Source organism: Octopus bimaculoides, chromosome 6 (genome assembly GCF_046866305.1).
Source record: "Octopus bimaculoides isolate indiv1 chromosome 6, ASM4686630v1, whole genome shotgun sequence".
Taxonomy (NCBI): Eukaryota; Metazoa; Mollusca; class Cephalopoda; order Octopoda; family Octopodidae; genus Octopus; species Octopus bimaculoides.
Genome location: NC_142933.1, coordinates 33260187 through 33281867, shown reverse-complemented (window position 1 = coordinate 33281867; position 21681 = coordinate 33260187). Strand labels below are relative to the sequence as shown.

At 34.0% G+C, this 21681-nt stretch overlaps 1 protein-coding gene across 33 annotated transcripts in view; it reads left to right on the top strand.

Moving 5' to 3' along the window:
• Positions 1-21681, top strand: part of LOC106877401 (uncharacterized) — a 219860-nt gene that overhangs the window by 48262 nt on the left and 149917 nt on the right. For all 33 annotated transcript variants that reach the window (XM_089353728.1, XM_089353725.1, XM_089353730.1 and 30 more), the window contains exons 7-17: positions 482-695; positions 4018-4220; positions 4724-4925; positions 7226-7480; positions 7931-8074; positions 10210-10413; positions 12477-12716; positions 14843-15050; positions 17458-17621; positions 18729-18893; positions 21247-21363. In XM_089353728.1, the coding sequence (XP_089209854.1) occupies positions 482-695; positions 4018-4220; positions 4724-4925; positions 7226-7480; positions 7931-8074; positions 10210-10413; positions 12477-12716; positions 14843-15050; positions 17458-17621; positions 18729-18893; positions 21247-21363 (2116 nt within the window). The remainder of the gene's footprint in view (positions 1-481; positions 696-4017; positions 4221-4723; positions 4926-7225; positions 7481-7930; positions 8075-10209; positions 10414-12476; positions 12717-14842; positions 15051-17457; positions 17622-18728; positions 18894-21246; positions 21364-21681) is intronic.

The following is a 21681-nucleotide window of genomic DNA, read 5'->3' as shown; positions in this document are numbered from 1 at the left end:
TTTAAAAATATTTTACTGCTCAGAACAGCTTCACTATTTCTTTTTGTAATAAATCAATTGAAATGAAATGTGGTTACACTGCCGAAAACGTAATGTTCATTTACGGGGTTTAAATTGCTAAGATTCAATCGGCTGGCCGAAATATTACAATATAAATATAAAATCAAATTAAGGATCCACTTTATATATTAATAGCAGGAAGTTTGGTAATATTTTTGCATTATATAATGTGCTTTAGAGTTACTAAAAAGAGAGCTAAACTTAATGTAAAATAGTGGTTCTAAGATAATTGGAGTGATCACAATCTGTGATATATCTTCTTGATAAGATTCATCTCCGATCGATGATTGCGATAACAATATTATTTTGTTGTACTAAAACGTTTTCTGTTTTAGGAAAGTAATGTCAAAAATTGTACGATCGTAGTTTTCACAAGTGCTCATAGAATTTTAATCATAAACGTATTATTTTCGCACCTTAGGAAACAAATCCAGGTATTACATTCCAAATGCTACTGGTCACAGACGGCTATTCAACCTATTTGCTTTATTTCTACAAACCTTGTGGAATGGATATGAACACTGATGTGAAGGCCTTAATGGGCTTTAACTTGGGCGGCAACAAGCGTTTCACGCATAAAGACTCACTGAAGAGGAATAGTTTGGTAAATATAGATATAAAGGAAGGAAATACAGGTGAGATATCGAATACTCCTATTTATATTTAATAAGAATCTAATAAACTTTGTGAACATATTACTAAAGCATTGAAACCGATCAAAATTCTTACTAACAAAACAAAAGTGTCATAAACAAAAGTGTCAGTTCTTCTTCTTTAATCTTTTTCCCCCTTGTGGAGTATAGGGCCTCAACAGTTACATTCCACTTTTTGCGGTAATTGGCGTGTTTCTTGGCTGCTTTTCATGTCAGGCCGGTGGTCCTGAGCTTGTCCAAAACGCTTCATTTCTATGTCTGCTTCGGGCGTCCTCGCTTAATTTTTCCCCTGCGGGTTCCAGTCAAGTGCATGTCGTGTTACATTTGAGGGTTCTTACCGCAGTGTGTCCCTGACCCATCTCCATTTCCTTCGTCTCATCTGAACACGTATGGGCTCCTGGTTTGCCCTTTCTAACAGGTCAGTGTTTGGCACTCCGTTGAACCACTTCAGATGGAGGATCTGCCGGAGACATTTGTTGATGAAGGTCTGGATCTTCCTGTAGTTGCTGCAGGTGGCTCTTCATGTTCCAGAGCCATACAAAAACACACTTTTACGTTTGAACTAAATAAGCAGATTTTAGTTCGAGTTGAGATGGCAGTGGACTTCCATACCGGCCGATGAATAGCCAAGGCTTGCCAAGCCTTCTTGCTTCTTGCAGTGATGACCTCATCTGATTCTCCTGATTTGCTGATCTTGCTGCCAAGATAGACAAACTCACCAACGTTCTCCACAGGTGCCCCTTCGATTATGTTCCCCTGGTAGGTTCAACCTTGCTGGTTTGGTCGAAGAGGAGGAGTCAGACTAAAGTATACACATCAGACTAAAGTATACACTAAAGTATACACATCAGATTCGGGGGTTGTGCTACAGGCTAATACCCTATACACGTAAAAAATACTTGTTACAGAAACCAACAACAGTTCATTTAACACTAATTCAGTTCTTGGGAGAACCAGGGTTCCGATCCGGAGACTGAGGACGCGCTGTAGCCAAATCTGTCAGGAAGCTACAGGGCCGAGGACAACCTTGAAGGGCGGTCCAAAGCTGCTCTCACAGAAGAAGCCCATCCTTCTTGGAACCTGGAATGTGAGAACACTCCGAGAGACAGGAAGGTGCGCACAAGCGGTGAGGGAGATGCACCAGTAACACCTCACGCTACTCGGCATGTGTGAAGTAAGTTGGAACTCCTTCGGAGAGATCAAATTAGAAACAGGCGAAACACTTTTCCATTCGGGTAAAGACAATGAAGAAGACCACCATGAAGCTGGGGTGGCACTGCTGTTGTCGAAGGAAGCAGCAAAGAGTCTGAAAAGTGTCAGTTAGTCGGTAAATATTGTTGAGATTATATATAAACGGAATTTTCGAAGTAATTAAGTGAAACACTTTTAGTCTAAATTACAACAAAAGTTATTTCCCAAATCTCTTGATTTCATTATATTCCTTCAATTTCATTTTACGAGCGTTACTGTCATTATTTTATTTCACTCATGGTTGTTGGGCTCAATCTTGTCTACTTAGCCACACCTCAACCCAACCAGCACAAGATCACTTGAGGTTAATTCACATTTACAGAAAATTAAGACTGCTTCAATAAACTAATAATAATAAATTTACGAAATTACGAGCCAGTAGATTTTACTCGGCAAATACATAAGCTTTATACTACAAATATATAGGTTATATATTACAAATAGCGCCAGGGATTACACTACACATATAATATACCTTTACGCTAAGGCGGCGAGCTGGCAGAAACGTTAGCACGCCAGGCGAAATGCTTAGCGATATTTCGTCTATCTTTACACTCTGAGTTCGAATTCCGCCGAGGTCCACTTTGTCTTTCATCCTTTTGGGATGACTGGCCAACTCCCCAACACTTTCGGGTCTTGCTCCTAGAGTAGAAAAGAATATAACTATTACACTATAAGCATATCGGCCATCATTAGCTTCACTGAACTGATGCAGTCAGTCGTTGGGATGCCACGCTAGACGCTTTTACACTCAGCCGTGTTGTGACATGTCCAATACTTGATGGTGTCTCCCTCTTTCTCTCTTCCTCAACGGTGATTGAAGTACGGTTTTGGACAGCAAATTAAGGCGGGCTGCATGACCGTACTAGCTAAACTGTCGTCTTTTTACCAGCACGAGAAGAGATTCCTCTCTGCCAGCGAGTTTCTTTTGTGCTCTATATACGGGATATGTTGTAGCCCTCAGAAGCATTTGTGCAAAGATGCTCGGATCCTTCGTTCCATACACACACACACACACACACACACACACACACACACACATATATATATATATATATATTTGTTTTGCAAGATTTTTGATGTGAAGTCGTGTGTTGAAACAGATGTTGTTGTACTTGGGGATGGTCATATTGCCAGTTTAGCCAATAAAAACACACGCACTGTATATTTGGTGTTAATTTGCTTCAGCTTTATATTACATTAATCTTAATCTTATTTCGGCCAGAGTTCTTTCGTCAGACAAAATGACTGATAGTTAGCAAGGTGAGACACACATAAGAAAGAAGGAAACAAAGGACCACTGATGAGGTCACAGAAGTGTGACGAAAGAACTCTGGCCGAAATAAGATTAAGATTAATGTAATATAAAGCTGAAGCAAATTAACACCAAATATACAGTGCGTGTGTTTTTATTGGCTAAACTGGCAATATGACCATCCCCAAGTACAACAATATATATATATATATATATATATATATATATATATATATATATATATATGTATGTATGTATGTATGTATGTATACATATATACTTTTGTATTATTATAGTATCTATATACGGGATATGTTGTAGCCCTCAGAAGCATTTGTGCAAAGATGCCCGGATCTTTCGTTCCATATATATATATATGTATGTATGTATGTATGTATGTATACATATATATTACTTTTGAAGAAAGATACTATAATAATATAAAAAGTATAGATTTGCACAATATATTTCTCATATCCACTTCACGTATATATCAAGGAGAATGGAAGAAGCATGGTAGAAACATTTTTAACTCAATGAATTTCTGTTTAAAATCTAACTTAAATCTATCAAAAATCCAACAACGTGTAGCATGTTTTCTAAAATGACTAAAACAGATTTTATAATTTTTAACCTATTAGATTAATCTAATAGGTTAATTTTTAACCTATTTGATTAATCTATTAGAACATAGCCTTTTTTTTTTCGATTGCAAAGTAACGCAAACAAACTTTTTAATTTAAGAAACGGTAAAATGCAATGTGATATGCAACGTGATAAACTTCTATATTTTGTCAGGTTTCAGTGGCGTATGGCTATTTGATTTGCGTGGTCGATATCAAAGAACTTCCAAATTAAGTTGTCTCAAATGGTATGGCGAAGATAATGGTGTTTGGGGTTTTAATACCTGTCCATGTTCATTCTGGCAAGCTTGGACAGATTTCCGATTCTTCTATGAATGGCGGAGCCGTTGCTTCTTTTCTATAACATCTCCAGCAATGGTGAGTTATTCCTTAAACATTTTCAAACAAAGCAAACAGTATAAACATATTTTAACTTTATTTTATTGTTTTATTTTAATTATAATTTCAGTTTACCATATCTATATTATTCATATTTACCCGCTAGTTAATCACGATCAGTTGTTTGTTTGTTTGTTTGTGTGTGTGTGACAGTGCGCGCACACACGCAAACACGACATGCATATCTATCCATCTGTCTGTCTATTTATGTATGTATGTATGTATGTATGTATGTATGTATGTATGTATGTATGTATGTATGTATGTATATTTGCATAATGTAAGTGCATAATAAAATTTTATAGTTATGTACCTATGTACATATATAATATTATTCTTCCAGTCTACAGATTAGTGACTATTGTTAATTGTTTATAGAATAACATATGTGAACAAATGGATCTATCCTCATTTAACAAATAAATAAATAAATGAAAATAAAATAAAATAAAAATAAGGAATATTTTGCTTTCTCTTTTAAGAAATGTTGTTATTCGCGGCGGTTACGGAGCTGGCTTTCATATGGTGTTCACCAGAGACACAACTACTTCTTCGATTATCGAAGATGGCTTCAGTACGATGATAAACCATTTAATGACTGTTGTATGCAAAACAATATGTGTTACCTTTACAGATGGAGAAGGCCTAGAAACTACTGTTGGGGTTACAGGAGTCCTTTCAGAGGTAAGTTATTCTATATTCTTTTGCTCTTATAAAGAAAATATCAGCATTCTTCATTTCTAAATATCAAAATTAAGATGTTTACAAACTGAGTATCTTGGAATGCGGTAGAAATTCATTACAATCCTACTTTGCAGTTTCAGGTATTTTTAGAAAATTATAAATATTTCATTAATTAAAGGCTGATTCATCAGTGACGACTAAAATAAACTGGTTACAATTATGCATACCACTTTCGTGTACACCTAGATATGGTTACATCTTCTGTGATAAACTGTCTCGGAAAAGAAATTATGCATACAGACTCTGTGTGTGAACTACCTGGACTACGAGAAATGTTTCTGCAGATTCGCGCATCAACGACTCAGGATGAAATTTATCTGTCTTTCATTTAAAATTACCATTGTTCTACACAAAGAACAGAAAATAAATTTGGTAGCATGTACCAAACTTTGGCAAGCTAGAATTAATTAGTCAAAGGTACAGTAAGCAGTTAAAATTAAAATAAAGATGATGCATGACAAAACTGCTGACACAGTGACTGACCATGTAAGCGCAAAAATGATTTGCCTATCTGTGGTACATTTTTACAAGTCATATAAATGTTTTATTGTTTAATATTGTGTTGTTTACTTCTTACTCAAGATAGCTTATTCTTATGTTAGTAGAGCTGTGGATTCAGACCAGAAGCGTAGATTGCAACGGACATATATCAGTGAGTCAAAACACAAAACATGAAAATAACACGCAATTTGGAATAAAAAAAGAATACAATGAAAAATCAAAGAAAATAGGACAGATATACATAAGAACAAGCAACCACTGGGGGCATTTTGACGAATGAAATTTTCTGCGACGGATATTTCTGGTAACTTCAGCATCACTAGCAGTTTTGCTAGTATCTGTAATAAGACGAATGGGATCTATGGGCTCCTGAAAAAGAAAATAATTGCTGTAGAGATATATCACGTGGAGTGGTATTCTCTTATAGAAAGGATACATCGAGAAATGAACAAGAAAATAGGAACATACTTCTGTGTTACCCCAAAACGGCAGGAGATTACCTCTGTCACATTTGAAATAGCCCTTTCCGATGAAAGAGCATTTGAAATAGCTCTTTCTGGTGTGTATCATAATGACCATGATAAGGAATAGAGCAACTTTAACTTAAGTCTGTAAGACCAAGGAAGAGGAGGTATAGCATCACGTGGAACTGCTACGGCACGCACAGCTTGATGTTGCTGCAATAAAATGGGATGATAGAATATAAAGGTTACTGCTGTATTGATATGTCTTGTACAGAATCATTGACAATTAGAGTTCCAAATTGGTCAACCCCAGTTACAATATAAATTTTCGGTGCATGGAGATCAGCGGTAATTTTTTCCTATTTGATAATATTCTTCATTCCTGAAGAGTGAAGAAATCTCTGCGATAGAAACCGATATCAAATCTGTAATTGCGAAGGAATTCACAAAAAAAAAAAAAAATCAACAAGTATATGAAAATTGTTGGTACATACAACTCAGATCATTGTTTACAATAGTCTTTAGGAGTTTCTTACAGAAGAGTATTTGAAGCAATAATAATGTAGTTAGTAGTAATTGTAGCTCACAGAATTGTTTCCGATTCTCCGTATTTTTCCCATTCTTAGTGCTCTGTGTTCGAATCCCACCTAAGTCGAATTTTCCTTTCACCTTTTCTTGGTTGATAAAAGACTACCGGTTGAACAATAAGAACCTCTGATCACTTATCTTGGGGTATTTTTCCCGACTGTTTGTGTTAAGAATTCAAATACCACTATGGCTTATTTGGGTGGCAGACTTAATCAGTCACCCAGTTTAAGACCATCAGTTGCTAACTGGAGCCCTTAGCGATGGAGTTCACTTTGTTGCAGGCGTTAAGAGCAAGTCTATGATCCCAGTGGCGATATCATCCTCCTATCAGTCACAAAGGCTTTGTCAGTGATTTGGTGCACATGCCGTTTCCTTCCGATTGAAAATCAAAATTAAAAAAAAATATATATCTGTAAAGATTCAGATTATTATTCGATTTTAACCAACTTAAGAACTATCTACATGTCTTTCTGTTTATTCCTATTTCTCTTATGTTATCATCCAACTTAATAATTTAAGCACACTAAGTAATCAAGTCATACTCGGGTCTATTTTATTTGCTCAATATTGCACTAATACCAATTAAATGGTTAGATTTTCCATTCGCATAAAATATTTTCTGAATAGAACATATTAAATGAAATAAATTTTTTGATTGATTTGTCATTGATTTCAATATATTTACAGCTTGGTTGTTTGGAGATCCTCATATTCAAACTCTCGATGGCCTGAAATATTCCTTTAATGGTTTGGGTGAATATAGCTTACTGAGAGTACATAATAAAACCACAAACAAAAATATGCTAGAAATTCAAGCAAGGACCGCTCAAGCGAAAAATGCAAATGGTACTCTGATTAACGCCACAATATTTTCGGCTTTTGCAATGAAAGACTTCATTACCAATACCTCTGCACAGGTTGAACTAGCTTCTGATGAAAAGAGTAAGTTTTATTACTTTGTCAAACTTAATTTCATTTTACATGTTATAATGATGAAGTGTTGTATTGAATAAAACCTGACGCTTTTGTTTAATGCTGGAATTTACATTTCATATTGAGTACAATTCTTCAATACCTATTACAGAGCTTAAAGTGATGATCTGACAGGAACATTAGCACTCCAGGCAAAAAGTTTTATCGGCATTTCATTCGTCTTTACGTAACCAGTTTCAATTCCGCCCAATCGACTTTGTCTTTCATAATTTCGGGGTCGATAAAAAACAGTACCAATCGAGCACTGGCTTCGATGTAATCGATTTATCATCACCTTCGAAACTGCTGGTCTTCTGCCAAAATTTGAAACCAATATTTGTTAGAGTTGTTTAGTTTATTTCCAAATTGTTTAAAAGTGGTACTATTCCAATATACATTTTCTATTCATTTCTGTTTCAGCTTTGGTCATCTACCACAATGGTATTGATAAAACATCTGACTTCCAAAAAGATTCTGACTATAAGCTGACTGACCTCGACTTGTTTATTACCAGAAATAAGGACAACGACGCTAATCAGTCGGTGTCTCTAACATTCACATCTGGTAAGCTCATTTCATGTAAATCTTAGATAAAATTGTTTTAGTCTCGATATATACACTTGTTCGAAGTATTGTGATATGATATTAATATTTTGTATTTCGGTGCCTTCCACGATCCCACTCCATGACAATAGCCGTGTGTCGATATCATGTGCATTATTTATCACATATTGTTATGACTTTGCCAGTTAGATGACTGGCACAATGATATATCTGAAACAGATAAGTAATGCTAGAGCCTATTTTCAAGTAGTGAAATCAACGGCAAAAACATATAATTTCCACGGGGACAAAAAAGATAAGCTGAGTTTATTTTCACGAACTTGTTTCATTTAAATCTCCCTGTCCGTGGGTAGCAAATATATTTCTTTTAGAATCTTTTCGATAATCTCTTCATACAAAAGTAGCTTTAGTATAGAAATGAGATCTTGAGCAAAAGCAGAGCTTTTTTTCTCCAAGCGCTATGCTTTAAGTTATGAGAGCTGTCTTAGTGAATATCTCTTCATGTTTTTGATTTGTCTGGAAAATTTCGACAGAAAAACTCATATATTGCATTTTGTAATATACTGTACTCTACCCATGAACAGGATATATAGAACACTGAACTGAAACTCCTATAACATAAGCCAAAAAGCGTTTATGCAAAATTTCTGTGGGTTCAAACCCTTTGTTTGCCTGTGGAATGAGAGCTCTGCTGAGACACAGTAAAAAATTTACCGATTCCTGACAACAGCACAGATTTACTACGTGCCACGCTGTGATCACTCCTGCAACTATTTATGTATATTGAATCTGTTTAAACAGAATCCATTGAATTTGTAAACCTATCAGAATAATCAAATACTATTGAATCTGACACTTTGGAAAACTTTGGATTTGAAGAATGTTCAGGATCATCCGTATATGCAGCAATATTCTCCTTAATGAATCGTCGAATATTACATATATATATATATATATATATATATATATATATATATATATATATGCAAAGAAAAAAATGACAAAATTATGCAACAGCTCTTAGCTAGATTAAGAAATCTAACAGTGTTATATCACAAGTAAAATAAACAAGAATTATTATCAAATTAAAGATCGAAACATTTTGCTTGTTAACCGTAATAGAGTTGCGTAATATTCCAGTCAAGCTAGGCACATTATGCTGATAAAACATCAAAATATTGCAAACTATTTTGATCACGAAATTAAAAAAAATAGATATTTTATACCTACACATGGCTATAACACCCACAGCTTCTAGCAAAAGATTATAATAGAAGCAATTTCATAATCTCCTTCAGCCGAAGATGCTGATAACATTGATAACATTGTCACATAGAACTACATTTACGAACGACAATTCAATAGCATTCACATTAAGATGATCTAAGCGATCAGTCTCCACGGTGTTGCGTAGAAAACCTCTTAATCTTCTGATGGTACAAAATACGTTCAAAATATACAACGAGGCTGAAGACGTGAGTAAAATTTGAAGTGTATTTCTAACTCAAGTATTACATGTCGATGCTTAGTTGTTTGCACAGCAATTATTCAAACGGAAATTTTGCCCGAAATTCCCATCTTTGTGCAATGGGGGCCATCAAACATACTCGGAGTTTCTCTTCTCGTACATTGCAAAGTTCGACAAAAAAATTTGGACAAATAAGGAAGTAAACGGAGATGCTTATTAAATGTCGACATGTAGTTCATTGCACAAGTTGTTCGAATACAACGTTACTACTTTGAAAATAAAACACGAATGCAGAATTAATGGAACGTGTAGGATGACATTAAGATAAAATGTTGCAAGGACGAGAAAAAAGGGTCAAGGCTAGTGTTAATGACTTGTCTTGCCCTGGACGGACACCACTTTAGCTAACTATAATAATTAAAACCCTGTTATTACGACTATCATCTTATTTTCAGATACAATCTAAGAAAACGATACGACAGTTATCGAACAGAAAGAGAAAACTAATCAAATGTTTGCAAAATATTTCCAAAACAATCTGTTAGAAAGGAAAATAGTTCTTTCTAGTTATGTTTGATATGGCTATGATATATTCCGCAGTTAATTATTTTCAACATTATATTTCGAAGCAAGTGCAAAGAGGTTATAATTATTCTCATATTTCTAGGTGTTGATATATCAGTGGCCGTTGGTATTCGCATGCTTACGGTAACCGTGAGTTTACCAGAGGACTATAAAAATACTACGGTAACCAGCGGTCTGATGGGAGTGTATAATGATGACAAGACGGATGATCTCACAACACCAAGCGGAACTGTATTGCCTGAAAATTCTAGTGAAAATGATATTTTTTATAATTTTGGTCAACTTTGTAAGTAAAATTATTGAATTATGTTTTTAACTATGTTTGCCACTAGTCTGCTGTTCTGAATGTTTTCTTATGTATAATCTATTGTTACCATAAATTAATACCTGTAGTACATGCGAAACTGATTATCTATTGTGTTGGTTATAGCTTTATTGTCACAATTATTTTGTTATACTTTTAGACATTTTATTGCATTGAAAAATGGTCTGTCATTCAGTAGTACAATAACAATAGTTGAAGCCCTGAACAGTCAGATAAGAGAAGAGTCATTCCATCCACTAAGTCATATAGGAAACTAATGGTTGGAATATTGAGAGAAATTAATGCTTGTCATTTCATCAATCTCAGCTCAAGTAGAAAAACCATAAATATGAGACGATGATACTTGTATGCTTGTTTGTTTGTTTGTTTGTGTGTGTTTGTGTGTGTGTATGTGTGTGTGTGTGTGTGTGTGTGTGTGTGTGTGTGTGTGTGTGTGTATAGATACATGTTCTGTGTATTGAAAAAGGAGACAAAAGCTCCCCACATCAAGCAAGGTTACATGAGACACCTGCATTGATATAAATAAGAGTCGGAAAATACTCTAATAAGCCACCATGTTACTGAAAGAACAAGTTTATTAGAATAGTTTCCGACTCTTATTCACACACACACACACACAGGTGGAAGCGCAATGGCCCAATGGTTAGAGCAGTGAACTCGTGGGTCACAGGATCGCAGTTTCGATTCCCCGATCGGACGTTGTGAGCGAAAGCACCTAAAAGCTCCACGAGGCTCTTGCAGTAGGGTGGGAGTAAACTCTGTATTCTTTCACGACAATTTTCTCTCATTCTTTCTGCCTGTTTCTGTTGTACCTGTATTTCAAAGGGCCAGCCTTGTCACACTCTGCCTCACGCAGAGTGTGACAGAACTACGTTAAGAGTACACGTGTCTGTGGAGTAGTCAGCCACTTGCACGTTAATTTCACAAGTAGGCTGTTCCGTTGACCGGATCAACTGGAACCCTCGTCGTCGTAACCGAAGTAGTGCCACGATGCACAGGCATATATACGCATATATTCTTTTAGTCTTTTGTTCTTTTACATTATTCAACCCTAACACTGTGATCATATATATACATACATGCATACATACATACATACATACATACATGCATATAGTTACGCATGCATACATACATGAATACAAGTGTGCATGCATGCATGCACATACATACATACAAATACATACAAATACATACATACATACATACATACATACATACATACAAATAGATAGATGAATAGATAGATATATAGATAAATAGATAGATAGATATATAGATAGATTGATGGATATATAGAAGCTCACTTTGTAAACACGAACTTTCGCTGTACAACACACTGGGCGTATCTTTTGCTATAGACCAATAACTTGTGAGCGAATTTGTTACATAGGAACTGTGAAAGTCCATTCTGTGTGTGTATATATATATATATATATATATATATATATATATATATATATATATATATATATATTCTCTCTCTTTCCTTTCCCGAGCGTCTAGTAACACAATCTGTATCACATCCTCACGTTGTTGCTTTTTGTTGTTTTTTTTGGTCTTTTTCCTTTTCTGAACTTATATATATATATATATATATATATATATATATATATATATGTATATATATATATATATATATATATATATATATATATATATATATATATATATATATATATATATATATATATATATATATATATATATATATATACATATATATATATATATATGTATGTATGTATGTATGTATGTACGTATGTATGTGTGTGTATGTGCGCGTGTGTGTGCGTGTGGCGGCTTGAATAATGTATTAATAACGTATTATGTCGTGTTCTTGGCGTTCAATATTTCAGTTGACTGTCGGTTATATAGTTTCATTATATCTGTTAAGTTTATCAAACAAAGTCTAGAGCTTTATAATTAACATCCATTGCTATAGTATAATTTGTATTATTTCACCTCTTTATTTGTTTTGCATTTTAAACTAATACCAACATTGTTTTGTCTTTTCTTCGCAGGGGCTATAAATACTTCTCTGTTTAAATATCCGAAGGGTTTTTCAAATGCCGACTATACCGACACTTCTTTCGTCCCCCTTTTTATTGATAAAACCTCGGAGATTTACAATAAAACTTTACAGATATGTAAAGCAGACGATAACGCTTGTATTTATGACTACATCGCAACTGGTGATGAAAGTATTGCTAAAGCAACTGAATCCCTTGATACGGAAGCTAAAGACGACTTCGACGCTGCAAGTAAGCAATATTATTTGGTTTTATTTCAGTTTCTGGTTTCCGCTTTGCAGGAAAAACTACTTTGACTAATCAATGTCATAAGATCTACCCTAATAGCTAAAGTTGAATGAGTGGCGGGAATGTCTTGAATTATTTCTAACAATATCTATGTAGCATAGACAAGACAACTGTTCCATCCATGTTATAGTTCACATTCACTGTTATGTTGCGGAATATTGAGGTTTGTTTTCATGATATTTATAATGATCATGATGAAGATGCTGATAATAATAATAATAATAATAATAATAATAATAATAATAATAATAATAATAATAATAATAATGATACCAATGCTAGTTTCAAATGTTTGCCACAAGTCAGCTTGCGGGAGAGGATTAAGTCAATTAAATCGACCTCAGTGCGTAACAGGTACTTATTTAATCGACCCTGAAAGGAGGAAAGACAAAGTCGACCTCGGCGGAGTTTGAACTCAGAACGTAAAGATGATGATGATGATGATGATAATAATAATGATGATGATGATGATGATAATAATAATAATAATAATAATAATAATAATAATAACTTCTAACTTGTTGTCTCTTGAGGTCTTTGGGTGAGACTTGGATCCAACTTGTACAAATGCAAAACAAAAGTCAAACATAAAATAATAATAATAATAATAATAATAATAGTTTCAAATTTTGGCACAAGGTTGGTGATCTAGGGGAAGGGAATAAGTCAATTACACTGATTCCAGCACTTTATTTTGACGATCCCGAAAGGATGAATACAAAGTTGACATTGAGGGGATTTGAACGCAGAACGCAATGAATCCTTAAACATTCTGTTTGATGTGCTGGCGATTTTTCCAACTCGCCAGTTCCATGAATTATTCAGACCATTGTTGGTCTCCTGGCAATAAAATGAATCAATCTAGCATATATATATATATATATATATATATATATATATATATATACTGTGATTATTAGAGATCAGGCCCAGAATAACACTTACAGCAACTGTAAGTCTTATTACGTAACTGACCTTCGCTAATATGCGACGCACACATGCACTCATTATTTCTATCTTTGTATCGTCTATAGAATGAAGATAATAGCGTTTGACATACGATTTCATTGCAATTATAGAATGGCTGTAGCACGCATACGCAGCAAATGAACACGGCCGAAAAGACATTCATTATAGCGACTGATGAAACCTGGGGCTAATACTACACTGAGTGCATTGCACAGAGTGTAGTTTATGATTGGCTCTTGTCTGGATTATACTGTTTCAGAGGGTATAAATTGTGATGGTAGCGCACTAAGCTTTTGCAATTTATGTGAGCTGGAGTTAAAATCTGGATATACTTTAACCTTTTCCCTTCCACTGATATCTTTAATAAGATAATCGATATTATTTTATATGTCGACTGAATTTAAGTAATTTCCCCATAAATTTCGTTAAGTTAGTATATATGAGCATGTCTAGATATGCAACTATATGCATGAGAATACATACATAAAACATACAAATCTGCGCATACACGTTGTGTGGACGCCCCCAGATGATAAGTAGGCCCGTCCAATACATATAAATAGTGGACGGGATAGGTAGTCGGAGAAGCGTCGCGTAGAGCGAGCCGGAGGCGTCGGTAGACAAGACATCGAGTTCTGTTGAGTCGAGCCGTCGGAAGTGAGAGTTCGGTAGTTGAGTAGAGGTAAATTATTGGCGAAGCCACGCCATCCGAACGTGTGATGTAACACATACATACATACATACATACATACATACATGCATGCATGCATGCATGCATGCATGCATGCATGCATACATACATACATACATACATACATACATACATATATGCAAACAAAAATTCCTTGTTGTTGATGTTGAAATTCCAATGAAGCAACCTTGGATCTAGGTTAGAAACCGGTTCTTTCTCTATTGGCAAAAAATCTTGAAATAAACTGAATACAGGGAGGATAAAATTTCAAATGTTTTGAGAAAGTTGTTTACCAGAAAAAAAAATTCTTTTCAAATAAATTTCATCGACAACCATTAGTTCCCTCGGCTTTTAGATTATTTTTTTGATACTTACCAAGATTATTGATGACAATTCTGCTTTATCACAGGAAACACAGCCCCTGAAATTTCCGGTGAAGAAACTGTTAATATAATTATAAATCAAACAGCCACTGCCATTCTCAATGTCACAGATGCTGAAAATGATGATATCACAATCACAAAGCAACAAGGTGGCGAGTATTTTAATGTCAGTAAAAACGGATCCAATATTACATTATCAATATATTTGATGCATTCAAAGGAAGTTAATATCAGGTGAGTTAAAGATGAATTTTTAACCATGTTATTTTATTGTATCATTGACGCACATTGATGAAATTTTGCAGAGCTCTTAAATTCACAGAATACTGTTGTTCTCATACAATTAAAATTCAGTGCTGCAGTTCGATTTGAAGTGACAGAAGACTTCAAATCGAATTGACTTGAGATTTGAAATTTCTGGAGAACGTAACCCTGAAACTTTTTGTTGTTTGTTTGGTAGAGCAATTTACATTTTGTATAGAAAAAGGTCCCTCATCGAAAAGCCAGTCCTATTTTTACAGTTAAACAGTATCTACAATGACTTTTATTGCAACTGAAATACTCGTGGAACTTAAAGCTTTCAAAACTTAAGAGTTTAACATATGTTAAAATAAAGTCACCTAATATAGTTTAAACAGCAATAAAATAAAATCAGTTTAGTCTAACCATTGCTATCATTAAACCTATCAATTTTTTCCTGTGATAAAATTATATCGTTTGATTAACCGGTAATAAAATCAAATCAATTGAATTTAACGAATGCTAAAATCAAATAACTTAAGAGATAAAAATTAACTTAAGTCTAATCAGTAGTAAGATTAATTTGCTTCATTTTAACGAATGATGAATTTGCTTGAAGTTTAATCAGCGATAAATTTTAAATACTCCAGAAACACATGCATAAATTTGCAGTACATACATACATACATACATATATACATACATACATATATACATACATACTCATCCAAATTACAAGTTCAGGTTTATATCTGTAATTATTGGAACCCTGGAATATGTGACACACTGCCTAAATACTAATCTTGAGAAATTAGGCTTTTCAAAACCAGAAAGGTGAAGTTTAATTCGGAGTCTACAGATCCAAGTCATCACTGGAACTTTAAAAGTCTGTAAAACTTTCCAGAAGTTTATCATTTAGATATATATGAGCATGTCTAGATATGCAACTATATGCATGAGAATACATACATAAAACATACAAATCTGCGCATACATGTTGTGTGGACGCCCCCAGATGATAAGTAGGCCCGTCCAATACATATAAATAGTGGACGGGATAGGTAGTCGGAGAAGCGTCGCGTAGAGCGAGCCGGAGCCGTCGGTAGACAAGACATCGAGTTCTGTTGAGTCGAGCCGTCGGAAGTGAGAGTTCGGTAGTTGAGTAGAGGTAAATTATTGGCGAAGCCACGCCATCCGAACGTGTGATGTAACACATACATACATACATACATACATACATACATACATACATGCATGCATGCATGCATACATACATACATACATACATACATATATGCAAACAAAAATTCCTTGTTGTTGATGTTGAAATTCCAATGAAGCAACCTTGGATCTAGGTTAGAAACCGGTTCTTTCTCTATTGGCAAAAAATCTTGAAATAAACTGAATAATGACATACATACATACATACATACATACATACATACATACATACATACATACATACATACATATATATATATAGCAGTGGGCCACCGAAATATTTCATCTTGTTACCGCTTTGATATATACAGATACACTGCCACAAAACTGACTAAGATTTAAAAGTTGACTTATATTGTTGGAATCTGTGTTTGACCTTCGTAGAATAGCTTTTGTTTATTTACAATACTGTTTGAACGGAAACGGCTTGAAATTATTTGTCAACTTTGCAGATAGTGGATTTTGTAAGAATTTTTTCTAACCATTTGCAGAAATTTGCAAGTAGTTGCGTGTTATATCATGTTTTCATTATGAACAAGGATATGGTTATATAAAATATTTCTGATAACTTCAAAGATCCATTATCTTTGTCATCGATCTCAAAAATCCATCCTTATTCGTAAACTGATTGCGTTGCTACTTAATCAAAGTTTCATGATGTTAAACGAATATCACTTTAATGTTTGGAATCAGAATCTCTGATTATGGTTCCTGGTAATCCTAGCTAATAAATTGATAAAACGCTGCATTTCTCTTCAAGATCACAAAATATTTAAGCGCTTACCAACATTTGAAAACCTATGGTCATCGGCGTATTGTTTCCTCTTTCTACCTATTTAATCGCTACTAGGACATAGTTGGACTTATGTTGGACTAGGAAATGGACTTATAATTTCCAAATGTATTCATGAACATACATTTTCTGGAAACCAGAAGATACGGTTATGACAGGAATAAATTCGATCACAGGACTGCTCAGAGTAGACTTATTACGAAATAGAAACGCCATCGTTGTAATCATCCACATCACTATCATCATCGACAGCAACAACAACAGCATAAACAACAACAACAATAATAAGTTTTCAAGTTAAGTGTTGAAATGACATAACAGAATTCTTAAAAATACGTTGTATGTTAAATCAATGTACGTACTGATATTGGTATTCATCTGTTACAGCATTGTTGCTAATGATGTCAAAAATGCTTCCTCTGCCGAATTCATTATGAATATTACGCTATGCAGTGGATGTTCTGATCACGGAAACTGCGCAGAAGATAACCCAAAAATCAGAACAGAAAACTTTATTCTGCAGTCATGTGACTGCAAAGAAGAATATGATGGTGAGAATTATAAATTGTGTGCATAAATTCATATGAACATTTTATTTATAATAATATAATGTATATTGTGAAAAAAACAAAACAAAAAAACAGCTGCTGACTAAATGTATGTGCTTAGCCAAACCCAATCTATATGAGAATTTAGACAAATGAAATGTAGTGGCAATTTAAAGCAGTAAAGATTTTGGCGGTCTCTAGCATGTGAACCTCCGATGCACATTGTTCATGTCTCAACAAAATACATGTCTCTACTCATAGATTAGTAGGTTTCTATGGCGAGAAAGTATTTCAGTGAATGCTGCAATGTCCTATTCTGATGGAATATGTAATAACCTGAAGAAATGGTCCAACCTAACTACATTTTATGTATTTGTTGCCATTTATTATTATTATTGTCATTGACCCATTGCAAATCATAAAGCAGGTTTTATGATTTGCACTTTCATAAACACAATGTTATTTTGTGTAAAGTTATTGTAGTTAGATTTGCTGTTGCTGTGATGTATTAGATCATCTTTGAATGTGTAGGCATATCATCAAAGAGATTTTCTCACTGATTATTCCCCCTATTTAGGGAAACACAGGACTACATTGTCAAACACGTAATTTTTGTTTTAATATGCTATGTGATGGGTATTTGGCCACTGCTTTAAACAGGTCAAATGACCATGTAATGCAAGTTTCACCTCTGTATAATTATATGCCTGTGTGCACGTGGCTACTACTCCTGATACAGAAAAGAGCTACCAGACTGATTGATAAAAAGACATCCACAAATACGGCCCAAATGTTGGCCCAGAGATGTATCATTGTCTTTTCTTTCGATTTTTACGAAGGTTACTGTAATAGTTTACACTTTTTGAAGATATCTGGGTTTTGAAGTTAGCTGGGTTCTCATCTAACTCATCACTCATTCTATCATCACTTTTGTTGTGTTTACAATCCAGCACGTTATTTCATTATGAACACTATATCAAAGCAATATTACACTTTTGTTTAATAAATAAATCAACTTCAGTAAAGCATTGGATTGAAAACCAGTCCGAAATTATTATAAATTCTCTAAAAATTGTCGTTCTAATAATAAAATTACGTTTTAATCAACAGGTGATAACTGTGAAAAAGACCTTGATGGATGCAGCGGTGATCCTTGCCCTGGAATAGGAAAATGTACAGAGTTAACGCCAGAAGAACACAGAGCCCAAAATACATCTTTCCGGTGTGATTGTCCACTGGGTTACGTATTAAACAACGCAACATTCCGTTGTCTAGGTAACATATGTCTACTCACAGTATTCTAATCCTAACGCCGAACAGCATTCAGTTCACTTCATCTTAATATATCTTTTATTTACTGCAAAGAGGAGTTTCTTTCGGATTTAAAGAACAGTATCTGCAAGTGCTTAAACAGTAATTAATAAACTAAGCATAAACTGTAATTAATAATTAATAAACAAAATTTATGATAGCTAACAAATTTATTGTACTAACTCAGTTACAATACCTATACATTTATAATGCAGTAAAGTAGAAATATGGATACATTAGAAATATAATTTTTAGCATTTTTTTTTCTCTTACATTTATAAGTTTAAATAGCATTAAGCTCAAATATTATTTTCTGCATTAGGGAGTCAGTCAAATAATTAACAGGCATAGGTCGAGGTTGTCATCTAATCTATTAGAAACCCCGTATACTAATATACAATACCATCGAATATTACGAGCTGCGATAGGATTGTGTGGTTAAAAAATTAACTTTTATCCCAGCTAAACGATCGAAGAATACACATAATTACTTACAACCATATTCATTATGAGAGTTTATGTACACACTCAGACACATGCATATACGCACGCACACGCACACATACATAATCATACACCCATACATACACACATACACACACATATCTTGGTACTTTGCATATGACAAGTGTCTATTTGTCTGCTTACAAAAGCTACTAGTTCTGGCTACCGTGTATTATTTCAGACCTGTAGAGTTAACAATATGGGATATTCATGTATGCAGTACTTAGTGTAGCGTAGGGTGAATATATTAATAATAAGAAATACTTCACGAATGGAGATTTTACACTATTGAAATTCTATTACTATATGTTTTAACATGACATGCATTTTTATGAGATCACCATACTACATCCACAAGCTATTATTAAATATTTCTGGTTCTTTTCTCTTTGGCTACACTTTTTGAAATTTAAAAAAAAATAAGTGAAAATTTTCAGATTTAGTGGCATTGATGTAATTTTTCACGCTGAATCTCAGGGTCCAATTAACTTGTTCCAGAAAAATGCTTAAAAATAGTTGCAGAGGTTTAAAGTTTGTTAATTTTTTTTCCCCGTCAGAAAACACGATATGGAAGCTGTCATTGTATGTATATCATTTTGTGCATAAGACGACGAAACAATAATGTCAACATTGCGAATTTACTCTCCACTTGTTGCGTGTGGATACCATCTTTCGAGTTGATAAACCCAACGCTGTGGTTTACTGTTCTATGTTCAAAATTATAATCAGCAATTTCAGGATTGTGAAACAAATCACTGAACACTGGTTTTTGGAAGAATCTATTCTCATATGCTTTCCTCCAATGTATCAAACGAAAACACACTGTAAATTATCAGTTTGTAAATACAACATAAGCTACACACTGGTAAGCAGCTCGATGACAACTTGGCTTATTACTATAGAAACAGGCAATAGTAATAAATATGCCTATGACTTTCGATTGGATAAAATTATCCAAAATTTGCAAACTTTAAAAGTTATCAACTATTTATATATTGATTTATGGTGACAATGAAAGGCATTTCAACAATTAGCACACAAAAGTAGATCAATACATCAAATCTGAAATCAAATGGAGCAAACTTGAAGCAATTGAAAAGTGGCAGACAAACAGAAAAGAACCATAATATTTATAATATCCATGGAGCGTGCGGGAACCCATTAATTCAGCATGCATATTTCTTGAGGCAAATTCTGCATTATTTTTTTTTATCGGATTTCCTTGTCGTTTCGACTTCTACACTAATCAAAAATTCCGTTGGATTAATGGGCAGGGCTTATAAATTCTTGCAAACTGCGAGATAGATGAATGTATTGATACGGCAAGAACTTGAGAGGGATAGTTTTGTTCGTTGTTTACATATCAATGCAGGTGGACATTTAAGGTGGGAAAGAGAAAGAAAAAGAAAAAAAGAAGAGGGAGGAGATAAAATTGTGAGCTGTATTCAGTCAAGTATATGCTGTCAACTGTACGCAGACAGGAAGACAGGAAGAATGAAAAAAACATACAAGAACTTGGGAACACGGGGAAAACAGAAAAGGGAAAACATAGACTTTATTATGGATAAGAAATATTTAGCTGATAAGAGAATTATCACAAACCCATGATTCTCTAATGAATAGAAAAATGCTATAAATAAAACGGTAAGTAAAACTTTGTTCTTATCATTAATAGTTTCATCTCAATACAACTCACAATTTTATCTCCTCCCATTTTAAGAATTACTTAAGAATTTTAATATGAGAAGATGAAATGAACAAGCTTGACGAACATTTATATTCAATGATAATTTTATTTTCTTCATTCGGTTAGATATAAATGAATGCGATTCGAATTTAACCTGCGAACACAATTGTATAAATACCAAAGGCAGTTTCCAATGTTCGTGCCGGTCTGGTTATCAACTTGTTGATAATACACGATGTGAAAGTAGGTATCACTCCAATATTTGGTCTTATTGCAAGTGCATTTTCTTTTGTAAACATGTTCCTATATAAAGTTTTCATATATCTTAATGTAAATATATGCATATTCACTCACACGCACACAAACATACACACACACACACATACACACATATGTATATATGTATGTGTGTGTATAATGTAAATACATATATTAATGTAAATATGTATATATATATATATGTATATATATATGTATATATATATATATATATAGGAAAATGAAAAAAAGCCAGAATGCTGAACTGGAAGCATATTTTAATAAAGATTTCTTCTAACCGGT